Source organism: Herpailurus yagouaroundi, unplaced genomic scaffold (genome assembly GCF_014898765.1).
Source record: "Herpailurus yagouaroundi ecotype Mexico unplaced genomic scaffold, PumYag 29, whole genome shotgun sequence".
Lineage (NCBI taxonomy): Eukaryota > Metazoa > Chordata > Mammalia > Carnivora > Felidae > Herpailurus > Herpailurus yagouaroundi.
Genome location: NW_024412377.1, coordinates 100,725,195 through 100,747,848, shown reverse-complemented (window position 1 = coordinate 100,747,848; position 22,654 = coordinate 100,725,195). Strand labels below are relative to the sequence as shown.

Below are 22,654 nucleotides of genomic sequence, written 5' to 3'. Positions count from 1 at the left end.
GGGCCGCCGTCACAAGGCAGGGCGCGACGCCCCAGCTCAGGGCTGTGGCCCGGTATTAAAGAGTGACCTTGGCTTAGATATAAAAATAGGTGCGGGTAAGCTGCGGGGACTACGACGCTGAATTTGCGTATTCCTTTAATGTCAACATTCGCAGAATCCCGTTTGCACACGCCAGCGGAGATCTCCAGTCTGGCAATGGCGTGGGCCCTCCTAGAATGTATACTGGGTGAACCAAGACATCCCGGCCTCTGGACTCGGATGCAGGGAGCGCGGGCGAGGACCGTGGGCCTGCGCCCCGCCACCTCCTTCCTAAACCCACTGCTACCTAGGAGGATGCCAGGGAAAAGGAAGTTGAGCTCTCCACGCACAGTCTGGACGAGTCCAAGAGCCATGACTTCCATCTTAAGATAATAAGGAATCACTAAATTTCCTGCGTTGACCTTTTCTCTTTCAGAATGTAGGACAAGCAAACTAGCCCAGACCCAGAAGGATGGCGGCCCCACCCTCCTTTCTTCCTCTTCCCGCTCCTAACTCACTTCAAGGCCCTTTTGCTAATTACACTCCAACGAAAGAAAGATATGCTCTCAAGTATTTAAAGCGTGGTAGATTAAAAGTAATGCATGCCATAGTTTAAATATGTTTAAGAAATGTATTGAGGATCAGTATTCTATGTAATTTTAAGACCTCTTTTTATACACAAACTCTGGAAAATAAACTTAAACATCCAAGATCTGTGGCATTGTTTTCAGCTCATCCAGTAAATTTCAAATTGTTTTTCACTCCTCAAAAATACTTAGCAATCACAATACCAGTCTTTCACAAATTTAATAGTGATCAACAAGGTCAATAAATACTTCAGAGAAGACTTGTTGATAGAGACATACTGGATTCAGATTTTTTTTTTTAATTGGATAGGCTTTTCTGCCTCGAGTTGCTCTTAAAAAATAAGGTCACATCTACTATGTTTAATTTGTAACATTTAGCAGAAATCTTAAATGTTACATGCCAAATATTTACCATTTTTAGTGGACCTTAACAAACTAGACCTAATTGAGCAGGAAATTTGAATAGTTTGGTTTTTATGCGTAGCAAATGTTAAATGAATGGAGTTATAAAACCTTTGAATTTCTATTTTTTTTTTCAACGTTTATTTATTTTGGGGACAGAGAGAGACAGAGCATGAACAGGGGAGGGGCAGAGAGAGAGGGAGACACAGAATCGGAAACAGGCTCCAGGCTCTGAGCCATCAGCCCAGAGCCCGACTCGGGGCTCGAACTCACGGACCGCGAGATCGTGACCTGGCTGAAGTCGGAGCTTAACCGACTGCGCCACCCAGGCGCCCCTGAATTTCTATTTTTAGAGCTGTACGGAAGTAGGAGTCTCCAGGGTAATCCCAAACAATTGCCACTTTGGGAAGATATTCTTCTTTTTGCTACCAGAGGCTACAGTTGTTGAAGCTGTAAGCCCCAGTACAAAGCTAGGCAGAACAACTTGTTCCGAATGTTTGAATCATGGGCGTATTGAGTTTTAGCTATAAGTTTTGTGGGTGAGTACTTGTGCTTGAGAGGCTTGTCTCCCAAATGTCTGGCCACTCTGGTGGGCATCAGAACTATACCCACCCAGCCCTATAAAAGAGTCCAGTGACCCCATCCAGACAGCTAAACCCAGCTGTCTTCCTATGGCAAGGATTCTACCTTCAGAGAACCACTGAAGAAGTTCTGTCTCCTACTTATGTGAGGAGTGTTCTGTGAGGACACTCTGACTTCATTCTCTTTTCTCTACTTGCAACATTATGTGGCCTTGGGTGTTTAAGAAAAAAAAATCATTTACTTACTTCTTTGGCCACGATTCATTAAATCTTGCTTGTCTGTTACCCCATAGTCTTGGGGATCCATGAGCAATTAGTGGGCAAAGAACTAAAAAGTGAGCCTTTATCAGATTAATACATGCTGTGAATGACTACCAAAACATTTTGAAATATATTTGAGGCTTTGGTCTAAAAAGTTTTGTAAAGGGGCCCCTGGGTGGCTCAGTCAGTTGAGCGTCTGTCTGACTTGGGCTCAGGTCATGATTTCATGGTTCCTGGGTACAAGCCCCACATTGGGCTCTGTGCTGTCAGCACAGAGCCTGCTTTGGATCCTCTGTTCCCCTCTCTCTGTCCATCCCCCACTTGCAGTCTCCCCAAAGTAAGTAAATATTTAGAAATAAGAAATACATACACACATACATACATACATACATACATACATAAATAGTTTTGTAGAGAATAAAAGGACTATTGCTTTGGGTTTTGTTGTTGCATATGCTTGCTCTGATTATTATTTTGTTAAGTTACAAGCAGAAGGAAACATGCTAAGAGTTTCCATTGCATTTTTAGTACATGTTCAAAGGGGAATGGAACCTTTTTTTTTTTAAGTAATCTCTACACCCAGTGTGGGGCTTGAACTCATGACCCAGAGATCAAGAGTCACAGCCTCTTCTGACTCAGCCAGCCAGGCGACCCAAGGGTGGAACTATATTAAGAGAAGATTGCCACAACTGGATTTTGGAGGTTGCTTACAAGAGAAGAGTCCTAGCACTGGAAAAGAGGAGTTCCTAATGGCTAAAATAATGGCTAATGTTTTTGACTGCTAACAAATGCCCAGGTACTCATTCTACTAGCTTCTTTGTGGAAATTAACTCATTTATTTCTCACACTCATCCTTTGAAGTACATACTAATATTGTCCCCATTTAACGTACAAAAGACTGAGGTGCACACGGAGAAGCTAAGTAATTAGCCCGTGGTCACACAGCTAATAATTCTGGCACTATGGCTCAGTAGTACACTTCCTTAACCAGTATTCTTTACCACCTTTTGTGTGCACAAAATCCTATGCCATATGATTGGATTTTGCTTTTGAAGCCCTAAAACATACCAAATTCTCATTGCCTTCATGTTTAAATTATTTCTTAGATCTAGTGGTATTTTCCTGGACATGAAGAGAAAATTAAACCCTTAGTTAGAAAACTTGTAAGACTTCCTCATATGTGTTAAACAAAACTGTATCCTCTGTTAGTTTTTGAAAGGCAAAAATATTTTTTAAAAAGCGTTCTGGGGGCGCCTGGGTGGCTCAGTCGGTTAAGCGTCCGACTTCGGCTCAGGTCATGATCTCGCGGTCCGTGGGTTCGAGCCCCGCGTCCGGCTCTGTGCTGACATCTCAGAGCCTGGAGCCTGTTTCAGATTCTGTGTCTCCGTCTTTCTCTGACCTTCCCCTGTTCATGCTCTCTCTCTCTCTGTCTCAAAAATAAATAAACGTTAAAAAAATAAAAATAAAAAAAAAAACCGTTCTGCATCTTTCAAGGGTAATTGCTCTCCAAGTTTGTTTTTTTTTTAATTTTTATTTTTTTACATTTTTATTTTATTTTTGACAGAGTAAGACAAAGCGTGAGCAGGGGAGGGGCAGAGAGAGAAGGAGACACAGAATCTGAAGCAGGCTCCAGGCTCTGAGCAAGCGGTCAGCACAGAGCCTGATGCGGGGCTTGAACCCACGAACTGTGAGATCAAGACCTGAGCCGAAGTCGGACGCCCAACCGACTGAGCCACCCAGGCGCCCCCCAAGTTTTTATTTTTTTTAGGTTCCAGAGAGTAATTATAAGTTTTATTTATATTTATATTTACTTAGTCTATGGAAGAAATATGATTCCCCAGAAGAGATTTACTACCATCACTGACCCTCCATTAGACTAAAATGTGTAGAACCAGGATCTAATATATAGAGTATATATGTTTTAAATTCCTAAAATCACAGTAGGAAAGTTTTAATGAATGAAGCAGCCCAGGGACTTCCAGATCTAAAATGTCAGCCAATGGATTAACTAGTTGGCTGATAATGTCAGCCATGGCAAAGGCGAAATGAGGAAGCAATCCTTCCTCCTTGGACTAGAAGAAAATAGGACTCCATACCATAGAATGCTTTGTTTCTTTCTCTGGTTTATGAAATATGTCACAGGAATGCTTTCAGGATTAAATGCAGCACTTTGATCGGGTTTTCTTTGTCAGGCACTACTACTGTCTGCAGATGTCAAATTCCTGAGTGATACTATGCGCAGGGTTGAGGGAGGCAGGTGGAAAGAACCTGAACAAGAGAAATGACAGGTTTGAGAAGTCCAGTTACACTTGTTTTTTCTAGTTTGCTTTGGTCTAATGTGAAACAGAAGTTTAATCACAGAGTATTTGGTAAGTTCAATTTGGGTTTAAGGGAAATAACATGTGGTATTTTTCATACATATTTACATGGATGGCCGGTACTGCCAATTTGCCTAGTTAATATCCATTCCCTCCGCTTTTCTCTCACAGCCCCTATGTTGTTCAGGGTGGAAATGTGTCCGACTAAAACTATTTTCCTCCCCAGATTCCTCTTGCTACTGGGATAGTTATACAGTTACTGTGGCCAATGGAATGTAAACAAAAGATTGTTCAGTATAGCTTTCAAGAAAGCTTTATTTTTCTGATAAAAAAAAAAAAAGATTCAGATATCCCTTTGCCTTTTGCCATTTGTGCTTTTTTCTTCTTCCTGCTTGGGAGGAAGACTTATGTCTCGGATCAGAGCAGCCATCTTGAAGCCATGAGCTGACCAAGGGAATGAAATCCGCGTGTAACTATACCCCAGCCAAGAGATAGGAACCTGGGACAATGATGACATTCTGGAGCTGCCACACCAATTCCACACCACCTACCTCCAGTCTTCTGTTACTTGCCAACAGATGCAACCCTAACCAAAAGTCAAAGTTAAACCTAAACCAAAGTCCTTGATATAGCTGGAAAAAAAAATAAAGGAACATTCTTCTATAGTATATATGCTATACTATAGAGATATTATTCTTTGATTTTGCTGCTCTATTAAGTAACTGCATTCTGGAGAAATCAGTGACTTACCTCCCCGAGTACTTGGTGAAAAAAAAACCACCTCAGTTTTGACTATGAAAAGAATATCATATTTAACCAGGTAGTACATTTTATTTTTAACACATTTCACACATGACCTCAGTAAGTCTCTAATATCACTATGAGAAAGGATGACAAATGGCTGTCTAGAAATGATAAGAGTCATCTAGAAACAAGTTACTGGCCAAAGTGATCACCGTGCCGTACACATAAAGGATATACAGAAAAGCATAATTATGTTTTCATTTTTAATGAAAAACAAGTGGAAGAATCAGGATTTAGGGAGGGATCATAAAATTAGAACTTGTCTGTACTTTACAGAAAGCAACCTGGCGATACATATCAAAACTTCTGAAAATGTAAATGTGTTACCATAACACTACTCTTGGAAATCTATCTGAAGGAAACTTTTAGGAAGAAAAAAAAGTTATGTTCACGAAGATGTCATTGAAGCATTTTTTACCCTTTTTAAAAAATTTACTTCTTTAAAGTTTATTTATTTATTTTGAGAGAGAGAGAGAGAGAGAGAGAGAGACTGTGTGTGTGTGTGTCTGTGTGTGTGTGTGTGTGTGTGTGTGTGTGTGTGTGTGTATGCAAGCAGGGGAGGGGCAGAGAGAGGGAAAGTGAATCTCAAGCAGACTTTGTGCTCTCAGCACAGAGCCCGATGCAGGGCTCCATGTCATGAAATGTGAGATCAAGAGTGGGAGCTTAATGGACTGAGCCACCCGGGTGACCCAGCCTTTTTTTTTTTTTTTTTCCCAACGTTTTTTATTTATTTTTGGGACAGAGAGAGACAGAGCATGAATGGGGGAGGGGCAGAGAGAGAGGGAGACACAGAATCGGAAACAGGCTCCAGGCTCTGAGCCATCAGCCCAGAGCCCGACGCGGGGCTCGAACCCACGGACCGCGAGATCGTGACCTGGCTGAAGTCGGACGCCCAACCGACTGCGCCACCCAGGCGCCCCCCAGCCTTTTTTTTAAAATTTATTAATTTTTTTTTTAAGTAATCTCTATATCCTACATAGGGTTCAAACTCACAATACGAAGATCAAGAGTTACATGCTCCCCCAAGTGAGCCAGGCAGGCACCCCTGAAGCATTTCTTTTCTTAAGAAAGCCAAAATGTATAAATACCATGAATGTTTAATAATAGGTATACTGTTGCTAATCACAGAAATGCAAAATGTTTGCCTTTCTTATTGCAGGCAATAAGAGGGATTATTTTTAATTGTTAATAGGAACTGGGAAGGCTTATTGAAACAGCTAAATCGTGTAATAGGTTGGCATGCAAAAGGGAACACCCATCTGGAGGCAATGTATCATAATCTCCATTGTCATTATTGTTGGATTACATTTATTAAACACTTGTATGCCAGATATTGTACTGATGGGATTCAGAGCAGTCCACCCCAGAATGTGCCACTTTGGCATGAAGATTATTTGTAGCTAAAGACAGTCAAGGCCCAACAGACTCAGAAAGAGCTTTTTACCTTCCCTGTAACTGCTCTAAAATTTTAGATAGAAAGCCTATACCAGGAAGAGCGCTATTACCAAAATTAACCTTTTTTTTTTTTTTAACATAAGACTCCTCCTCATGGCATGGCATACATTTGTTTACCAAATATTGGCTCTTCCCATCTCCCTATGAATGATCTTTCTCCCGTGTGAAATGCCGGACTTCTATCCTCTTCTCTGTAGCTCAGGATGGCATATGAACCTCAGTTGCCTGTCAAAGAGCCTCTCATGTGTTAGTGGGGCACCTGTAAGTATGTAATTAAGTATTTCTCCTTTTAACCTGTTTTATGTCAGTTTAATTATTAGAGCAACCAAAGACTTAAAGGGAAGAAAGGAAAAGTTTTCCTCCCTTGCAGTACTAAACATTTTACCTTAGTTGTCTTGCTTAATCCTCACACTATCTATTTGAGGTATAGTATCTACCTATACCTATATCTTCATTTCAAAGATGAGGAAACAGGTTTAGAGAGGTATGGAATTTTTTTTAATGTTTACTTAATTTTGAGAGAGAGAGAGAGAGAGAGAGAGAGAGAGAGAGCACAAATGGGGGAGAGGCAGAGAGAGAGGGAGACACAGAATCCTAAGCAGGCTCCAGGCTCTGAGATGCCAGCACAGAGCCCGATGCGGGGCTCGAACTCACAAACCATGAGATCATGACCTGAGCCCAAGTCCCATGCTTAACTGACTGAGCCACCCAGGTGCCCCAAGAGGTATGGAAATTGACCCAAGGTGCTGAAGCAGGAAATTGACCATTGTTCTCAATTACTCTAGACTTAAGACATTAGACTACAGACTTAACTATACCTCTTCTCAATTAGCATATATCCAGCTTCTAGAAAATATTTGCATTAACATCCTCTCACCCAATATTTATACATTTATTGACTCAACACATGTGTTTTAAAATGTCTATTATGTCAGGCACTGCTCTAGATGGACTCTGTGATGTGGTAGTGCAATGAATGGGACAGGCAGAGCCAATTAGAAACGTGCATATGGCCTGTAGAACAATGGCTTACTGGCTGAACTGAGACAGCCAAGGCTTTTAGCAGAGTGTAGAGTGTCAAGAAATGAGGCTGGAGAAACAGGCAGGACCAGTTATTCTTTTAAAAAGTCCTGGCCAGCCATGATAAAGAGAGTGGACTCAATCCCAAAGGCAATGGAGAGACATTTGAAGAGTTTAAATTTCAGACTGACATGACCACACTTGCATGTTAGCAAATTTTCTTAGGCAGCAATGTGAAAAATGAGTCGAAGAGAAGAGGCAAAGAGGCAGTTATGGAACTGATACAGACTGATGACAGTCTGGCCTAGAGCCCACAGTGAGGGTGAAGAGAAGTAAATGAATTCTAAAGCTTAAAGGTGAGAAGTAGAGTCAACATGACTTGGCAAAATGTGCCATGTAATAGAGAAGACAAGATCACCAGGTTTTCGGCTTGAACCATTGGGTGGATGCTGGTGCTGCTCACCAAAATAGGAATCACTGGAGAATAAGGATTTGGGAGGTAAAAATCATTATGTCCATTTTGGCTATGTTGAGGTTTTTTTGTTTTGTTTTGTTTTTGTTTGCTTGTTTGTTTTAGAAACAGAGAGCACTTGAGCAGGGGAGAGAGGCAAAGGAAGAGAGAAAGAGAATCATAAGCAGGCTCCGTCCTCAGCATGAAGCCTGACACGGGACTTGATTCCAGACTCTGGGATCGTGATTCAAGCCAAAATCAAGAGTCAGACACTCAACAAACTGAGCCACCCAGGCACCCCTTGGCTATGTTTGTTATGTGCTGTGAGATATCCAAGTGGAGACATATGAAATAGATCTTTAGGAACTACAGCTCAGAGGACATATCTAGACTGAAGTTATAGATGGAAAGCCATCAGCACAGGAAGGGTTATGGAAACCATGGAATGAATGAGCTTGCTGAGGAAGAATGGGAGAAAAAAAACACATGCCCAGTCAAAATCTAATAGGATTTAGACGATCTAAATCTTCATAAGAAGATCCTACATGGGAAGCAGAGCTGTGACGAGAGAGGAAAGGGAAATTGTGGTGTTATAGAAGCCAAAAGAAAAAGGAGCTGATCTTCAGTGGAGTTAAAAGCTCCCTTCAGAATTTATCCAAAGGAACTAATTAAGGATGAGCACAAAGATTTGCTTATAGGACTATTTCAATATTGTTTGTAATAGGGAAATACTGGTGGTGGAGAAAGGGCAGGAAAGTCCACCAAGAAGTTGCGAAATAAATGTTGGCACATCCAATGTACCAAAAATGCAATGTTGTGTCATTTTTTAATTACATTTCTGAAAATAAAATAAAATAAATTGCATTTATGAACAATATTTAATAACATCAGGAAATAATTAAGTAGAAAACACATCTGTTTAAAAAGATCCCACTTTTGCTTGTAATATTATGCTTAATCATATGGATATATTCAGAGAATATATAGGCCATAAAGACATATATTGAAATGTTAACAGCAAAAGTTGGAAAATGGATTAGAAAGAGGCAAAACAGGGTAGTAGGATTACTGGAGAGGAGATTTATATTTTGTTTATAGTTTTTTAATTTTCCATGATGAACACATAGTCCTTTTATAATAAAAAATCCATTGGGTTTTTGGTTAAGAAATTTATAGCACATAACCCATACTGTGCAGTGATTAAGTATTATATTTATAGGCGGCGCCTGCCCAGCTCAGTCAGAAGAGAATGCAACTCTTGATCTCCAGGTTGTGAATTCCAGCACCGCGTTGGGTGTGGAGATTACTTAAATAAATAAAACTTTTCAAAAAAACAAGAAGTACTATATTTATGGAAACTAGATAGCAACATGGAAAAATATGAGTGCTAGAATATTAAGTTACAGCAAGTTATATTACTTTCATAGAAAGAACCGGATAAGGGCCAGTTAAAGAACTATCAAAGATAAAACCACACACTGGTTAAAGCGAGTCAAGACAAATGTTATTCAGTTAACCATCGTGGTCGGGGAAAAGAGCTGACTTCTAATTCTGATTTGTGCAGAGGTGACTGAACCTTTTGAAAAGAGCACTGTAAGCAGAAAGAGTTAGTGGCCCCCAGAAAAAGAAAGACCAGACACAGATTTTGTAACCCTTGACAAATCATCTTAGGCCGCCAGCTATTTTCCAAGATCTGTGCCTCACCCACTCTACGTGCCCTAGAACACTACTTGTGGAACTTCCTAGGAGGTATCAGAACTACAAAGAAATGCAAAAACCTCGCTAGTTAGGATTTTAAGGAAACAAAGGGAATGCAAAAACGGGCTCTAGGAGGCCAGGAAATAGCCCACCCATATCAGAGACAGTAAATCAATGGTAAAACTCGAAGAGCGTTTCAGAAGTAAGCAGGGCCCTCCATTCCTAACTGTAGATAAGGAGCCCAAGACCCCATCCAGTTTATACCAACTCTCAGAGTGTGCCCATAGCCCCTTCCCTTTGTCTGACAGTTACCTTGCTTCGCTAGAACATTAAATTCTCTGCCCTAGGAGGAGCACGAGCTTCTGTTATTAACATAACAGAGGAGGCATGTATAGGCACATTTTCTAAGGATGCCTGAGCAACCATCAGCCCACCTTTCCAAGCGATGACAAAGCTCCCCTTTCTGAATATTCATCCTAAACTGTAAATTAAAGGAACCCACCCATCCCTGCTCGGCGAGTCATGGCTTTCAAAGTTATTCCTCATGATCTCAGTTCCTGCAAATAAAGTTTCCTTTGGTTTATAACTCCACTTGGGGTAGTCTCCATCTGTAACTCACCAAGAAACCAACTCACCGTAGTTCAATTACAGAATGAGGGAGGAGGGCGGAGGAGCAAGGGGATGTCGATCAGAGCCGGAGAAGCGAAAAGTTACAAAAAGTGGGCAAGAATATTGGTTAGTGACAACGTGACTCAGTCATCTGTGTCTGTGAACTGGAATTTATCCAAGCTAGGCTTCTACTTCCCACAGAGCCTGGAAGACAGAGGTCCTATTAACTGGATTATTACATTTCAAAGAAATGGCTTTCAAGTTTTTGGAAAAGGCACTCTGGGGGTTGTAGGAGATACATGCACATCTCAACGGGACAGAGGAAGAATTTACAACTGGAAGTTGTTTGTTTTGTTTTGTTTTGTTTTTTTAATGCTCTAAGAAAGGGAGGTCAAGGGCATTTGATCAGGTGTTGGCTGGAACAAACAGTAACTCTCTTGGCAGCTGTGAGCTTTTCCAGACAGCAACTGAAGCAGGGCCAGATCATCCCAGGGCCTGGGACTGCTGGAAGCCATGCTGGAGTTCAGTCAGCTCTCCTAGTGCAGGGGTTTAGATGGAGTTGTAGGTGCCCAGAGTTTCCGCAGTTCTCAGGGCCAACGTGTCCACAATCAGAAAAGAGGGACAACTCCAAAAGAGACTGAGAAGGTTCTCTTCCCGCGTAACAGGGTAAAGGTCTCTGCCCCATCAGTCTCACAATAAATGAGTCCCTATACTTCAATCCTTGCCCACTGCCCTAGCAGAATCAATATGTGGATAAAGAGAGGTTCTGGGAGGGGCCCCTGGGTGGCTCAGTAGGTTGAGGGTCCAACTTCGGCTCAGGTCATGATCTCACAGTTCGTGGGTTCGAGCCCCGTGTCAGGCTCTGTGCTGACAGCTCAGAGCCTGGAGCCTGCTTTGGATTCTGTGTCTCCCTCTTTTCTGTGCCCCTACCCCGCTCGCACTCTGTCTGTCTCTCTCTCTCTCTCTCTCTCAAAAATAAACTTCAAAAAATTAAAAAAAAAAAAAAAGAGAGAGAAAGAGAGAGAGAGAGTTTCTGGGAATGCATGCAATACTGTCATTGTTTCACTGGCTCCACACACAGCTGGGCCCTGTACAAGGCCACACACCACAGACGGCCCAAGAAAAGGCTGAAACCCTGCTGGGGTTCTGTGTGCCAAGCCAAGCCTCCTAACTCTAGGCTTCATCAGCCAGAAGGAGGGGTGCCTTTTTCTAACTTGTCTATCCTGAAGGAGAACCTTTTTTGAACAAAACAAAGTGTTTTTTGACACTGAGGTGATCCTAACTCTATTAGGTGAAGGATCATGAACACTGACAAGCAGATCCAGGATAATTTGGGATCGCCCTTTATGGAGCTCCATAAGAAGACATAACTCATTTTAAATGAAAATCAATTTCCAGCCCATTATTTTGGGTTTTGGTGGCACGGTCCACACTCTGAGAACATTGTTATGCAAACACCCTACTAACTAAAACGTGTACAATGCTTACACTTGTGTTTACTAAAGATAGAGGCATTGGGGCGCCTGGGTGGCTCAGTTGGTTAAGCATCTGACTTCAGCTTAGGTCATGATCTCACGGTTCATGAGTTCGAGCCCCGCGTCCGGCTCTGTGCTGACAGCTGGGAGCCTGAAACCTGCTTCACATCCTGTGTCTCCCTCTTTCTCTGCCCCCTACCCACTCACTCTCTCTCTCTCTCTCAAAAATAAATAAACATTAAAAAAATAATAATAAAAAATAAAGATAGAGGCATTATAATCTCACCCCCACCCCATTCACTTTCCTACACACCTATTCAACACCCCCACCATGAGCTTCTTTTACTGATTTCGAAAAATATTAGAAAGTAGGAGGTGGCAACATTACTGACCAGCTTTCTTCACGTCAGGGACTGCACAAGGGACTCGATTCACAGCTAAATTCTGTCCTACAGATAATGGTGGAACATAAAATGCTGTCCAAGTAAAGATTTGCATATGGAAGCCTTAGATACTGTAATTAAGAAAAGCACAAAGCTAGGGGCGCCTGGGTGGCTCAGTGGGTTAAGCTTCCCACTTCGGCTCAGTTCATGATCTTAAGGTTTGTGAGTTCGAGCCCCTTGTCAGGCTCTGTACCAACAGCTCAGAGCCTGGAGCCTACTTTGGATTCTGTGTCTCCCTCTCTCTCTGCCTTTTCCCCACTCATGCTGTCAATCTCTCTCTCAAAAATAAACATTTTTAAAAAAATTTTTTTAAAAAAAGGAAAAGAAAAACATAAAAGGAAGACTCCTTTACTCCAACTTCAAAACCCCAAAATCAAAACAAACAAACAAAAACCTGTGAAACTCTGAATACTCCAGCTCAACCAGGATGATTACAGAGGAAAAAAAGAATTCAGCAAATCACTTGAATTCCTTTATATTGCAAAGGAGCAAAAACGGGATGGAACTTTGAACCCGAACAAAAACACATCCGACAGCAGCAAAAGGCATGTCCTGCCAAGGCTTAGAGGACAGACAGTCAGTCTTCTGCTTCCCCCCACATCAAGGCAGAAACAATACACAATGTCTCTCAATTTTTCTGCCTGGCCTTGGTTTGAAAATGCTACAGAGGAACTGATTAGAGACGGCGTGGGGGATGGGGTGGACCCAGGCCTTCAGTGTGGTGCAGACTCCCTCATGCTTTCCCTATTAGAGTGCCTCTCCAGCTTCTCTGCTAAAAATGCATTGTCCCAAGTTTCTCCCCTACAGATTTCAATCCAGGAGATCTAGAATGGGGCCAAAGAATCCACATTTTAAATAAGCACCATAGCTACGATCTTTACCAAAATTCTTTATAGATGGTGAGATTAACTAACACAATAGAGAAACTGGGATGAGACAAAGAGCGTCATACATGTATGGCAGAGTGAAGGGATTTAAAGGATTTATTTTTAGGTATTCTCTTGCACCCAAGGCGGGGCTCGAACTCAAAACCTTGAGATCAAGAGTCACATGCTCCACCAAGTGAGCCAACCAGGTGTCACACAAAGTGAAGGGATTTAAACTTCTGATTTTTCTATGTTAAGATCTAACACTTACAGGAAGGTGCACAAGGTCTCTAATATTAAGGGTATAGTTCAATTATTATTTTTTTTAAGTTTACTTATTTATTTTGAGAGAGAGAAAGTACAAGTGGGGAAGGGCAGAGAGAGAGGGAGAAAGAGAGAATCCCAAGCCGGCTCGGAGCCGTCGGCATAGAGCCCGAAGTGGGGCTCCACCTCACCAACCGTGAGATCATGACCTGAGCAGATATCGAGGGTCAGGCGCTTAACTGACTGAACCACCCAGGCGCCCCTCAATGAATTTTTAATATGTAGACAACCAGATAACTACCACCCAAATCAATCACCACTACCAACACATCAGCACACTGCTTCATTCCCCTACCAGTCAATACCACTCCCTAATGGTAACCCGTCTTCTGACATCTGACATCACAGTTTTGCCTGTTTGTGAATTTCATGCCAATAGAACTTAGTATACTTATATTTGAACTTTTTTGTGTCTGGCTTCTTTGGCTCAGCCTTAGGTGTGTGACAGTCAACTATGTTGCTGAGTGTTGAAGTAGCTTTTTTTATTTCCGTGTACTATCCCATTGTATAAAAATGCCAAGATTTATTTTCCCCTTCTCTTGTAGATGGACACCAACCATTTCAGAATCGTTTGGCACTTCTATATGAATTTTAGGAACAGCTTGTCCGTTTCTGCACAAAAGGCAGTTGGATTCTTGTACAGATCGCATTGAATCTACAGAATCTAATTCGCACATTGTTGTCATCTTAACAATATCATGTCTTCCAATATATAAACACCGAATGTCTTTTCATTCCTTAGATCCTCTTTGCTATTTGTTCAAGAATGCATTGTTGTCAGTCTGCAAGTCTTGTGCTTCCTCAGTTAAATTTATTCCCATTTTTTTCTTTCTGATGCTGCTACACATGAAATTGGTTTCTTAATTTTCAGACTGTTTATTGCTAATGTATAGAAATTCAATTGGTTTTCATATAGTAATCTTGTATCTTGCTCCTTGAAATAATTTATCAGCTTTAATAGATTTTTGGTGGATTCGTTAGGGTTTGCTCTGTACAAAATCATGTCATCTGCAAATAGAAGTGTTAATTGCATTCCAACTGGTGTCGAGGATTAACTTGCTGCAGGCTAACGCACTCCTTAGGTGCTGACCTAAGTCCTTGGATCCACGGCAGACAGACCACAGGACTTGGGGAGTGAAGGACTGGAAGGTTCCCAGGCTGCAGAGGCCAGCAAGCCGGGCTGAAGCCACCTCAGCTTTCTGATTAGCCTAGCAAATTTTTACCAAAATGCTTTGTTGTTTTAGGTCACACAAATAATTTCACCAACCTCCCTTTGTGTATCTGTAGACCTTGCCCTCCTTTGAGGAAAGAACAGAGCACTCCTGCATATCACAAAACAGGAACTGGACCCCTTGGTACAACCCCTGAGCCCTGAGATAACGTTTGTAGCTGGCATCACGGAGGCTGCACATGATCAGGACATGTTGCAGGCCACTGCACTCCCTTTGCCAATTAACTACCCCAAATCCCTTTAAAACCTCCTGGGCCAGGCAGAAACCCTGGAGCTGGTTTTGGGACAAGAGTCTGCCTTCTCCCCAGGTGGCTGGCCTCCTGAATAAAGTTCAAATTACTTTCCAATCAAAACTTGTCTCTTGAGTATTGGTCTTCTGAGTGGCAGGGCAAACTTGAGGTTCGGTAATAGAAGGCGTTTCACTTCCCCTTTTCCTGTCTTGATTCTTTTTTTGTTTGCTTGTTTTTGCCTAATTGCTTGGCCAGAACCTCCAGTACAATGTTATAAAGAAGTGATGAGAACAGACATCTTTCTGATCTTAGGGAAAAAGTTTTCAGTCTTTTACCAGTAAGTATGATTTTAGCAATGGGTTTTTCACGGATGATCTTTATCAGGCTGAGGAAGTTTCTTTCTTTCCTATTTTGTTGAGCGTTTTTATCATGAAAATGTGTTGGATTTTGTCAAGTGTTGTTTCCCTATTTAGAGGATCCTGTGGTTTTCCTTTAGTCTATTAATATGATGTATTACATTCATTGATTTCATATGTTGAACCAACCTTGCATTCTCAGGAATAAATCCCGTTTGGTCATGGTGTATAATCCTTTTTATATGACATAGGATTCAGTTTTCCAGTATTTGCAGAGGATTTTTGCACCCATGTTCATTAAGTGACATTGGTCTATGGTTTTCTTTTCTTGTGATGTCTGTCTTTATTATCAGATTATACTGAACTTATAGAATGAGTTAAGAGATATTGTCTCCCTGTTTTTTGGTAGACTTTGAGAAGGATTTATACTAATTCATTCATTCTTCCTTTCTTTTCTTCCTTCCTTCCTCTTTTCCTCCCTCCCTCTCTCTTTTTCCTTTTTTCTTTCTTTCTTTCTTTCTTTCTTTCTTTCTTTCTTTCTTTCTTCTTTCTTTCTTTCTTTCTTTCTTTCTTTCTTTCTTTCTTTCTTTCTCCTTCCTTCCTTCCTTCCTTCCTTCCTTCCTTCCTTCCTTCCTTCCTTCCTTCCTCATCTCTACACCCAACATAGGGCTTGAACTCACAACCCCAAGATAGTCACATGCTCCACCAACTGAGCCAGGCAAGCACCCCTGTACTAATTCTTTAAATGTCTGGTAGAATTTAGCAGTGAAGCTATTTGTAATTGGGCTTTTTTTTGGTGGGTAGTTTTTGTCTACTAATTCAATCTCTAGTTGTTAGTGTATATATTATCTTTTTTTTTTTTTCCCTGAATCAGTTTTGAGTGTTTGTGTGTTTTTAGGAATTTGTCTTTTTCATCTAGATTATCTGATTTATTGACAGGCATTTGTTCCTAGTATGCCCTTATACTCTTATGATTTCTGTAAGGTCAATAGTAATGACCCCTTTTTACCCCTGATTTTGGTAACTTTAGTCTTTTCTTTTTGTCTTGGTCAGTCTATTTAAAAGCTTTTCAATTTTGTTGGTCTTTTCAAGGAGACAATTTGGGGTTTTGTTTAACTTCTCTATTGTTTTTCTCTTCTCTGCTTCATTTGTTTTCACTCTAATATTTATTATTTACTTCATTAGTCAATGCTTTGGATTTAGTGCACTCTTCTTTTTCTAGTCTCTTTAAGTGGGGGGTTGGGTAATGGATTTGAGATTATTCTTCTTTGTTAATATAGCTGTTTACAGGTATAGATTTCCCTCTCGGCACTATTTTTGGTGTTTCCCATAGTTTTGCTATGTTGTATTTTTGTTTGCATTCACTTCAAAGCACTTTTTAAATTCTGTTGGGATTTCTTCTTGGACTCATTGGTTATTTAGGAGCATGTTGCTTAATTTTCACATACATGTAAAATTTCCAAATCTTTTTCTTACTAATTTCTAATTTCATTCCACTGTTATCAGCAAACACATACCTTGTATGACTTCAGTCTTTTAAGCTTTGTTGCGATTTGTTTTATGGTCTCCAATTAAATTCCATCCTCAAGAATGTTTCATGTGTACTTAAGAAAATGTATGCTCTGGGGGCGCCTGGGTGGCTCAGTCGGTTAAGCATCTGACTTCAGCTCAGGTCACGATCTCGCGGTCCGTGAGTTCGAGCCCTGTGTCGGGCTTTGGGCTGATGGCTCAGAGCCTGGAGCCTGCTTCCGATTCTGTGTCTTCCTCTCTCTCTGCCCCTCCCCTGTTCATGCTCTATCTCTCTCTGTCTCAAAAATAAATAAACATTGGGGCGCCTGGGTGGCGCAGTCGCGGTTAAGCATCCGACTTCAGCCAGGTCACTATCTCGCGGTCCGTGAGTTCGAGCCCCGCGTCAGGCTCTGGGCTGATGGCTCAGAGCGTGGAGCCTGTTTCCGATTCTGTGTCTCCCTCTCTCTCTCTGCCCCTCCCCCGTTCATGCTCTGTCTCTCTCTGTCCCAAAAATAAATAAACGTTGAAAAAAAAATTTTTTTTAAATAAAAAAAATAAAAAAAAAATAAATAAACATTAAAAGAAAAGAAAAGAAAAGAAAATGTATGTTCTGCTGTTGTGCAGCAGACTGTTCTATATACGTCCATGAGGTCTAGTTGGTAAATAGTGTTGTTAAAGTATTCTATTTCCTTGCTGCCTTTCTTTCTAGTTGCTCTATCCATTATAGCAAGTTGAGCATTCAAGTACAACTATTATCACTGAATTATCTATTTCTCCATTCAATTCTGTTAAGTTTTGCTTCATGTCTTTTGGGGCTCAGTTTTAGGTAAATATATCTCTATAAACTATATAATTATTGCATCTTTCTGACCCTTTTATTATTACAGAATGTCCCTGTTTATCTCTACAAACTTTTATATTAAAGTCTGCTTTGATAGGAGTTTAGCCCCTCCAGTTCTCTTTTTCTGTTTGTATGGTAGGTCTTTTTCCATCCTTTTACTTTCAACCTATTTATGAACAATATCTTTTTATATGCTTATTGGTCTTTTGAATACCCTCTTTTGTGACTGCTCAGATCTTGGTCTATTTTTAATTTTAAGTTTTTGTCTTTTTCTTATTGATTTGTAGGAGTTCTTTATATGTTCTAGATACAAGTCCTTTGTAGACTATATTTCCCAGTCGGTAGATTCCCTTTTCACCCTTTTAATAGTGCTAACGAGGAGTTGATGGAGTTTTTTTTGGTTTGTTTTTTGTTTTAAAATTTTTTTTAATGTTTATTTATTCTTGAGACAGAGGGAGACAGAGCATGAACGGGGGGAGGTCAGAGAGACAGGGAGACACAGAATCTGAAACAGGCTCCAGGCTCTGAGCTGTCAGCACAGAGCCCAACGCGGGGCTCGAACTCATGGACCGTGAGATCAGGACCTGAGCCGAAGTCGGAGGCTTAACCTACTGAGCCACCCAGGCACCCCTGGAGTTTTTTTAGTCAGTTTTCTTTCATTTCTTTTTCTTTTCTGTCCTATTTAAGAAATCTTTGCTGACTTGAAGAGTTCTTTTGGTGTATTTGTTTTGTTTTGTTTTTAATTTTTTTTTTAATTTTTTTTCCAACGTTTATTTATTTTTGGGACAGAGAGAGACAGAGCATGAACGGGGGAGGGGCAGAGAGAGAGGGAGACACAGAATTGGAAACAGGCTCCAGGCTCCGAGCCATCAGCCCAGAGCCTGACGCGGGGCTCGAACTCACGAACCGCGAGATCGTGACCTGGCTGAAGTCGGACGCTTAACCGACTGCGCCACCCAGGCGCCCCTTGTTTTGTTTTTACACAGCATTTCTATGGCAATAGCCGACTAATACATTTGATCCTACCAACTTGTTCTCCAAAGTAGTTGTACTAACTTACACTCAAATCAACAGTATTTTGGTATTCCGTTGCTTCACAACTTCCCTTGTCAGACTTTTAAAGTTTAAGGCTGACTGATGTAAAATTCATTGTCACTCTCATTTGAACGTGCATTTTCCTAATTACAATGAGATTGAGAATATTTTCATATATTTATTGGCCACTTGAATGTACACTACTGTTTATTAACTGTTCATTTCTTATATGCTCATCTTTACGTTTGAAAGATCCCAGAACAAGTTTAAAAAACAAAAGCAAGGAGCGGAACAACATAGGGAGAGACACATTCACCTATGTGTCTATGTGGGATTGCATATATGCAATACACATGTACCTATGTGTTTTAATATGCCTAGGACGTTTTTGAAAAAATATGAAACAGGGGTGCCTGGGTGGCTCAGTCTGTTAAGCGTCCGACTTCGGTTCAGGTCACGGTCTCACAGTCCGTGAGTTTGAGCCCCACCTCGGACTCTGTGCTGACAGCTCAGAGCCTGGAGCTTGCTTCGGATTGTGTGTCTCCCTCTCTCTCTGCCCCTCCCCTGCTCATGCTCTGTCTCTCTCTGTCTCAAAACAAATAAAAACCTTAAAAAAAATTTTTTTAAAGAAAAAAAGAAAAAATATGAAACAATAAAGTTGGAAGAATTATTTAAAAGGCATTTGTAGTGAACTATAAGTACAAAAAGAGAAAATTCATTGTAATATGTTGAATTATCAGGGAGTTTGAAAAAAGTGGGGAAAAGTGAAGAATAAAGCTACTGAGCTATGTGTGTGGTGTGGGGGCAGTGAAAGGAAGTTAAAATATTTCTAGAATTTTGATGGAAATAAGGAGGACCCAGGGAGTCAGCCAGATGGCAGAGAATGATCTCAAGTGAATCTACGTGAAGTCTTTGATCTCTCTCTGGTAGAGAAATGTCACAAGAAATGACCCTGGGGCATTAGTCAATCAACTAAAGCAGTAAAACTCCAACCTGGCTACAAGGGAACATCACCTGCTGTTTAAAATAAGGGCCAGGGTCTCCTGGGTGGCTCAGTCGGTTGAGCGTCCGACTTCAGCTCAGGTCATGATCTTGCAGTCCATGAGTTTGAGCCCCGCGTCGGGCTCTGGGCTGATGGCTCAGAGCCTGGAGCCTGTTTCGGATTCTGTGTCTCCCTCTCTCTCTCTGCCCCTCCCCCGTTCATGCTCTGTCTCTCTCTGTCTCAAAAATAAATAAACGTGAAAAAAAATTTTTTTAAATAAGGGCCACCTCAGACCAGTTGAATCGAAATTATCTGGAAAATTTCAACCTGTCTACAAGCTAACATCTCCAACTTTTAAAATAAGGGCCACCTCAGACCAACTGAACCAAAATACCGGGAAGTGGCTCTGGGGAATTGAATCTTTTTTTTTTTTTTTAATACTCTCTAGGTGATTCTCATGGACCAAGAGGTTGAAATCCCATGAAGCAGATGCTGATATGTATAACATTAAATTACACTTCTGGAGAACTGTAATAAAAGAAAATAACCTTTTATTCAGAGGCATGGTTATTATGATCATTTTTTTTTTAATTTAAGTGTAATAAAATCAGGAGAAAAGGATTTATGGTAAGTGACATCAACAGAGGAAAAAAAAGGAATTATAGGTTTCAAAACGTTTCTATCTCAACATATATTTAAAAAAAATTTTTTTTAACGTTTATTTATTTTTGAGACAGGGAGAAACAGAGCATGAACAGGGGAGGATCAGAGAGAGGGAGACACAGAATCTGAAGCAGGCTCCAGGCTCTGAGCTGTCAGCACAGAGCCCGATGCGGGGCTCAAACTCACGGACCGCCAGATCATGACCTGAGCCGAAGTCGGCCGCTTAACCGACTGAGCCACCCAGGTGCCCCTCAATATATATATTTTTAAATAATGTTCATTCTATGAGCATTTATTGAAAATCTATGACATGCAAAGCCTTGCACTGTTAGGTGGTTTTTGTTTCTTTATTTTAATGATAGGAAATGGCTCTTATCCTCAAAGTTGTTACAGTCTAGGGGCACGTGGGTGGCTCAGTCAGTTAAGCGGGCCGACTTTGGCTCAGGTCATGATCTCACAGTTTGTGGGTTCAAGCCCCGCATCAGGCTGTGTGCTGACAGCTCAGAGCCTGGAACCTGCTTTGGTTTCTGTGTCTCCCTCTTTCTCTGACCCTCCCCAGCTCACACTCTGTGTGCGTGCCTCTCAAAAATAAATAAACATTAAGAAAAAAAGTTGTTACACTCTGTTTAGGATATATAAATAACCTAGGGCTAGAACAAGGCAGAAAGAAATGCCATACTTGAAGAAACAGTGTCACGGAAACACTAAGGAGGTAACTCTACCAAGGACTGGGAATGCAGAGGCTTTACAGAGAAACTAGGATTTTAACTCAGCTTTGAAGGATTAACAGAATCTCAGTAGGTGGAGAAGTGGGGTAAGGGAGCAAGTTCCCCATTTGGAGAAGAGTAGGAGCAAAACCTCAGCAATGAAAGAGTGTGTATAATTTATACCTCATTTTCTCCTGGGTCTACTGCAATGGGTCCTGACTGATCTCCAGACTGTCCCCACCTCCACCCTCCTGCAGCCCAGGCCTCTGGCCAGCCAAGAGGGCCACAGCTCTTGTATTTCCATAGAACAATGGGCAAGTCATTAAAAAAAATATTCATTATTAGCCTCTATCTACATACTGTTCCCTAAATATTTATGCTTTTGAGATTTTTGTATTACCAAATCAATGTATGCTCTTGTATCAAATTCAAATAATATCAACTAGGATATCAGGATATCAAATAGGAAGTGGAAGCCCCCTTACAATTCAGCCCCCAGTGGTAAGCACTATTAATAGTTAGGGTAGGTATCCATCCAGTATCTCTGTTTATCTGTCTCTGTTTGCCTGTCTTTCTTTGTTTCTCTTTCTCTGTCTGTATACACACACACACACACACACACACACGCATGCATATATAATATTCTTTATATGTACATACTAAACTGTGTATATATACATATATACATATATATGAATGTGTATAGACACACTATATGTGCATATGAGTATAATAACTGAGCAATTGTTGTAAACATATATATATAACATATATATGTATATATATATACGTATATATATGTGTGTGTGTGTGTATATATATATATATATATATTTGATACATTTACAGAGAATAATGTCTCTAAATACAGGGTGTCTATCTATACATACACATACATGTTTACGTGTGAGGGGAAGTATGTATTACTCTCAGACTCTGACACCTTTTGCTGACTGCCCATCTCTTACCGGTTAAGGTACAAATCCTTAGCATGTTGTCTTAAGCCCTAGCAGTCAGGCTGCTGCCTACCTCCGTCTCCGGCTTCCTCTTCAGCCATTCTGGCTACTTTTGAGAAAGACTACAGTTGGAGAGAAATGAAATCATGTTCCTTCTGAGTTCATTCTTCAAAGCTGGGGTCCTTTCAGCAAGTGTCTTCAGGATTGGTAAGTTGACATGACTTGTTACGGCAATAAGAAAAGACCTTGCGGGAAGCAGTATGAAAGCAAGACCAGGGACCTGCAGACAGGAAGTCAAATGCCTGTGTTATGTGCTCCCTCCCCCACTCCCAAGGACAAAGCCCTCCCTCTTCCAGACTGACACCCCCACCCCCACAGTAGGACTTAACCTTGACATTGCTTCAGTCACACTGAGGGCTTTGTGAACTGTGAGCAGTTCGGGGGAACAAGCAGCTGTTTCACTTCTCTGTGCTTTTACATATTTTCATTCCTCAAGTTGAAATGCCCTTACCTGCCACTGCACCCTGGGCAAACGTGAATCCTGCACATCGTGCAGGGGCTTTTTTTTCCAGGATGGAGGCCACGATGAGACATCCCCCACCCGGTGATTTAGAAATAAGGCTGCCACAGAATAAAGCAAACAAACCATGTACACTGTGGATGTGATTAACCCCCTGGAGGAGAAAAACAACCAATTGTGTATAAATATGTGACTAAAGAATTTTAAAACTCTTGAATTTCAAAAAAAGTGAAATAAAATAAAAAGGAGAAAGTGGTGCTGGGAAATCTCAGGGAGGAAATATGGGAAAAAGCTGTAATTTAACAAACACTT

General features: G+C 41.1%; 1 protein-coding gene across 2 annotated transcripts in view; it reads right to left on the bottom strand.

Annotated features, from left to right (window-relative positions):
• The window catches only part of FAM169A (family with sequence similarity 169 member A), a 93,480-nt gene extending 71,407 nt beyond the window's left edge, over positions 1–22,073 (bottom strand). The window contains exons 1-2 of one of the 2 annotated variants that reach the window (XM_040450850.1): positions 21,896–22,073; positions 3,946–4,117 (exon numbers count right to left, since the gene is read on the bottom strand). In XM_040450850.1, coding sequence (XP_040306784.1) covers positions 3,946–3,948 — 3 coding nt within the window. In that variant the 5' untranslated portion in view covers positions 3,949–4,117; positions 21,896–22,073. Of the gene's footprint in view, positions 1–3,945; positions 4,118–10,230; positions 10,302–21,895 lie in introns of those variants that run through there. The other variant, XM_040450860.1, reaches the window with a different exon arrangement.
• Positions 22,074–22,654: the final 581 nt, after the last annotated feature.